This window comes from Paramacrobiotus metropolitanus, unplaced genomic scaffold (genome assembly GCF_019649055.1).
Source record: "Paramacrobiotus metropolitanus isolate TYO unplaced genomic scaffold, Prichtersi_v1.0 Parri_scaffold0000390, whole genome shotgun sequence".
In the NCBI taxonomy this organism is placed as follows: Eukaryota; Metazoa; Tardigrada; class Eutardigrada; order Parachela; family Macrobiotidae; genus Paramacrobiotus; species Paramacrobiotus metropolitanus.
In genome coordinates this window covers 18234-23880 of record NW_026570610.1, presented here as the reverse complement: position 1 = coordinate 23880, position 5647 = coordinate 18234, and the positions used below count along the sequence as shown (strand labels likewise).

At 40.3% G+C, this 5647-nt stretch overlaps 1 protein-coding gene across 1 annotated transcript; it reads right to left on the bottom strand.

Moving 5' to 3' along the window:
• Window positions 1–229: 229 nt before the first annotated feature.
• Window positions 230–2044, bottom strand: LOC129602301 (uncharacterized). Its single transcript, XM_055501298.1, has 3 exons — window positions 1736–2044; window positions 1606–1650; window positions 230–1036 (listed from the first exon to the last, which is right to left on the bottom strand). The coding sequence occupies exons 1-3, from the start codon at window positions 1959–1961 to the stop codon at window positions 456–458; spliced, it is 852 nt and encodes a 283-aa protein (XP_055357273.1). The 5' UTR covers window positions 1962–2044; the 3' UTR covers window positions 230–455.
• Between the last annotated feature and the right edge of the window lie 3603 nt (window positions 2045–5647).

Here is a 5647-nt window from a genome sequence, read left to right as displayed (position 1 = left end):
TCGTATTATTATTGGCGAAACAGAAACGCCCGCTCTGGATGTAATTTTAAACTACTGATGTTGGCAGCGCTTCATAGAGTTAAACTTTCATCAATCATGCGCAAGGATATGATTAGTTTAGTAATCATACACGACGCTGAATATTTAATCAATTCACTTTGCTTCTGGCAAAGACGAAAGTTCGTGTGCAACACCCGGCGTTAACTGCTTGAAAAATTAACGAGTGTGAACCTTGACCATTTATGTGACGCCGCTGCACTGATTACAGTGTCTCGTGCCATACAAAACGCCTAAGGAAAACATTGCCGACTGAGCTACACTTTCACCTGGAAGTATGCTTTTCTTTATCTTTCACAACCGGCAATTTTGGCAATTAAGCGCAACCATTAAAATAAAATTTTATTTCTTTGAGCAAATTTACAATAAAAGAAGCAGAAGGCCAATAAGTGCAGCGCTTAATCAAAGACATTATCATTATCCTGACACCGACCAGAGTCGAGTAGGCGTTCCGCTGAAGATATGCCCAATAAACTCGGCTTTTTTAATACCTCCTTGCGTTCCATTAAGGAAAACTGCGGCCCGGATAAAGTGTGATGACAGGCGCTTTTCTCCCGGAGCGGTGTGAGTTTTTTGAATTTCGTACAGTCACGTGTGCATTTTGACCGATATTGTAAAATATTTAGCAGTAATAATACACCCAAAATTAATAGCAACGCGCCGGATATGCAGACCATAGCAATCATGGCGGTTTTCAAGGAGTCCACGAAGCGGGCTTCTTCCGCCGTAAAATGCGTCGGACTGTGCAGCGCAATGCCCAGGATGACATTACGCATTTTAAGGATGCTGAGCAAAACGGTCTGGATCAGATTCACTACGATGTAGATCACGCCGAAGATCGCCAGACAGTGGCGGGTGCGCGGCAATAAATTTTCCCCGGCCACCAAGAAGGCGCTGCAGCCGGCAATGATCGACAGGATGTACGTTGCCGAGGCAAATTTTAAGTGGAAGCTGACGTCACAGTAGGGCCAGTCACATCCTGTAAAGAGTGTCGATTATGAGCCGATGACAAAAGTCGCTGAAGACGTCTTTATTTGTCATAAAATCTGCTGACAACTCTTCATGCAGTCATAAAATTCTGCTTAATGGATCAGCAGTTCTTAAACGTATCTGCAGATTTCTACAGGAAAAACAAACATTTATTGCATCCGTGTCATTATCATTTCTGTATTCCCAGCCGTACTTGCTCTGTATCCTTTATACTATAAAAATCGCACTATTTATACTGTACTATAATCATCGCACTATAAAAAAAAGTATGCCAAGTAAATGCAAAATGTACAATAAAAATCTATCGGCACCGTAAAAATACGATTTAAAGTGCAGCTGCGATTTGAGAATGCAGTATAGGGCCAAAATGAGATATAAAAAATCTATAACGTCAGGAAAATTAAATATAATAAAGGTTCAGAAGTTAACTATTTTATAGTGAAGAAAACTTAAAAATACATCTTTCTCCATTTTTTAATATCTGTATACATTTAATAAAAAATGGAGAAAGACGTATTTTAAATTAAAAATACTACTTATATTATTTTACGCGCGTACCGGCAACTGTGTCCAGATGAGTTTGATTGGCCAAAAACATGGAAACTGAAAAACAGAAAAATTGCGAAATAAGTTATTTTTATCTAGCCATAACAAGGCAGATTAACTGCGATAAATTAATAGCACTTACTGTACATCTGCATGGCGAACATGATAAATCCCAGTAGGATTTCACCAAGTCCTAAGAAGGCCATAATTCGACGACATGGTATGCTAACGGTGTGACACTCTTCCTGCTGCTTCTCTTCTCCCAGTTTCCCTTCGGACTGTCGCTCGTGCAAAACCCTCATAAAATCCAAGGATTTGTCATTTGGTTCCGGTATCCGCATGCAGGTTTTAGAAAAGGAGGTTTCCATTCCCGGTAACTGCTGTGTTGTATCCTAAATAAACTGCGTCAGCCCTTATGAATGATCATCCAAGTTGCAACAATTCTGCAAAATTTGAAAAACGGCATTGAAAATGGTAGGTGCAACATATTGGTACAAGACGGCGTGAGCAGCATTGTAGCCGCAGGCATTTCGTAACACTTGAGTCACAAGCGGACTTGGGTAGCGTTCAACAGTGACACATAATTAACTACGCGTATAATTATGAATATCTATAAAAATTAATGTCAAATCGTGCTTCATACCTGGTACAGGTGGACTGTGATCAATGCACGTAAAATTTATAGGTCAGTGCACGCAGTCGCGTATTTTAATGCAGATCTATTGATTGTATTGATTCGAACAGGTATGTACTCTGTACTTGTCTTTTGCAATAATTTCCGAAACAATTGTGAACCTATATACAGTAAAATCTGTGTACATTGAACACCTGCGGTTCCATCAAATGCGTTCAATGTAGAAGAGTGTTCAATATTTGCAGTAGCTGCCCCTGGGGGCACCACCTTGGGGGGCCCCTCGGGACAACAACGGGGCGCCCCAAATTGTACTGTACATTTAGCAGGTATAGGTTTTGCAGTGTTATATACCTAGTTAGTTCAAACTTCTCCTGTGCTTCATGGTAAGCTCAACTTTTGGCATTCTAGTGCCATTTTCGGATGTGAAAATATTATATAGAGTGACCAAGACAAATCGCTGCATAAGGGAAGGCTGCAGATTAAATAGAGATGCCCTTTTGACTTTTTGTAACTTTTCGTATCTCTTGGCCCAACGATCGGACTTTTCGTAAATTTCGTATTGGAAAGAGCGCCAAAAATGCGAAAACCATTTTTAGAATACGAAAAGTTCGTTTCATCTCGAGGTCGCACGAAAACGATACGGCAACACTAACCAGTAAGATTAAAGCCAAATTAATTTTAGTTAACAAATGGTCAAATGTGAATTTAAACCAATAATTTGTTAAAGTTTTCTTCTGGTGTCATTTTTATTTTTATGGCGGACCCAGATTTTGCACCTTTGTTCACATTGAACAGTGCAGGCCTTAACGTAGCTATTCACATTTTATTAGTACGGTTCCGAGTAAAACGTTCAATGTTCACTTTACACAGATGTTCACTTTTCGCAGTGGCCCCCCTATGTTATAGTCTACGAGGCGCGCCGGTTCTTGGCCAGGCGTTCAATGTAGAGCCCTGTTCAATGTTCACAGATGTTCAATCTCACAGATTTTGCTGTACTTATAAAGGCTACAGCCACGCTACGCATCTTCATCTTTACCTGTTTGCACATGTTAATTTCGAAGAGCTCATCCGTAGACTGTATTAGTTAGTAATGCTCGCCTACGTATAAAAAATGTAGGAATAAAAATAACAAAGAGGAATATGAATAAAAATGCTATGAAAGTGATTTTGACACGAAATCACAATTTTGATGTTCTGCCAAATTTTTGAATTTTGTTTACAATTCGTTAGACGTGATGGAAATCTTTGGTAGTGGCAAAACGTTCTTTAGATTATGAAGGCCGGGTCGCAACATGATTTCCAGCACATCCGAAAGCGTTCGAAACTTCTAAAAACAAGTATCCCAAATAGCTCACGCAGCCATATGCTCACCTTTGCGGATGTGCGCCGTATTCTTCTGCAATACGTTGTGTTTTGTTGGCTTTCCCATCGCCTTCGCCGCGTATCCGGAGCTTGGAAAGTGCCCGCTGGTGCCGCTTATATCTCCTAATAAACAAATTTTGGGATATACAACTAATCCGGTAAAATGTTTGACAATATTACCGGAATTTATGTAGCTGTTGTTTAGACGTATATAAGTGCAGATACTTTGGACTCTAAATTCTACTAATAAAAGTAGTAACGAAATACAGTTTTTTTTTTATTTGGATAATAAAGTACAGAGTAGATAGTAACAAAATTTTATTTATTTCTGTTTTCATTTGCAGCTGCTCCTTCTCGCAGTGAGCCGACAATACCGGACTGAACTGCAGCGCGTTTTTCATGTCGTCCAACGATCGAAAAGCCGCATCACGAGTAGTCGATGCAGCGAACAGTATTGATCCTACAACGAACAAGGTTATGTCGCCGTGTGTCTGATGTACGAAATCAACGTAACAATGATAAGAGTAATCCGGACTTGTCGAAAAAATTTTGTTAATAATATATTTCCAGTAACGGAAATAATCAGATAAGCTACTTGTAATGACGAGTACCTTAACTTAACTTAACAAAATCAGACAAAATGAAGTACATTTGACCTTGACTTCGAGATAAGGGCGAAAGTGCACAGTGGGCGTTTGCAAGCTCTTATATATCTTCACTGTCTTTTGCATAATCGCGGTTTGAATAACTGATCAATAACGATGGGGGCGGATACTGCATACAATCGTTTCTTCATTTCTACGCTTTTATGTCTTTCATAATGTCTTTCATTCACCTTTGTAAGAACCCTGCAAGAATCTGCACGGCAGTGAACACTTACAAATAAGTCATTTGACTCACATAATGTCGTTTTAAATAGCAAGAACGGGATTTCCTTAGTTGACATACCGCGATTATGCGACAGTACTGGGGTAGGACCAGTTGCCAGTGGGCGGCAAGCGTTCCGTAACTGGCGAAATAGCCCAGCGGAGACATCAAGCAAAGCAGAGCGTGAGCCGTTAAACAGGGGTCGGCCTACTTTACCTTTACCGCCCCTTTGCCTTTGCCTTTTCACTTTACCTTTTTCAAGTTTACCTTTACCTTTGCCTTTGCCGCCGTGAATACCTTTACCGTTTCGATTTACCGTTGAAAAGCGCCGTTCGAAAAACCTTTACCGTTAATTAACCGTAGAAAAATAAATACCGTCGACACTTCGCCGTTTTTGAAACTTCTTGCTAAAGTGTTCCAACACACCACCTTTGGGCCTTTCATAGAAATTTCAGTTCTCTTTGACTATTGCCACACCTATTGCCGCCTTCGAACACCTATTTGGCGGCTCGCACCGGGTTTTTTGATACCGTTAGACACGGCGTTACTTAGTTTGTGATCCTTCATCGTCACTCTGATCATCGGTCTGGCATACGATATATCTGGGGATGCTAACGGGAAATAGCAACGGTACTGTTTCCGCATTTCTCGCTCAACGCTCATTGCAGTCTTCTGCTCAAAACCGCTTTCATTGCGAATTTGCGACTCAATCGGCACGAAATTGTGTGTCTCCATGGCAGACCATACAGTCTGTATGTACACCCAGTTAAAAATCGCAGTGAATTCACGAGCTATGTACATCAAGTATAAGCTATGTATCAAGAGTGTAAGCTACATCAAGAGGTGGGGAGAATGGCCGAAGGTGGAGTAAAAAATATTTTTAAAATGTGGCGCGAATAGTCAGTCATTGGTGAAGACAATAGTCAAAGGTGGTGTCGGTGGGGTGAGAATAGACATTTCCCTAATGAGTGCAAACGCTGATGTTGCATGCTGTTTTCTGTTCCAGTATTTACTGTTTGCGGCACCAGGAATTGTGATAACCAAAATATGATATGATTTAAAATTGCGCAAACTTTTACGCGTACGAGTATTGATATTGTCTGTACAATGAATTTTTTTGTATGAAATAAGCATATAAGTATAAAATAAGTAACAAGTTTTAGAAACGGCGAAGTGTCGCCGGCAATTTAC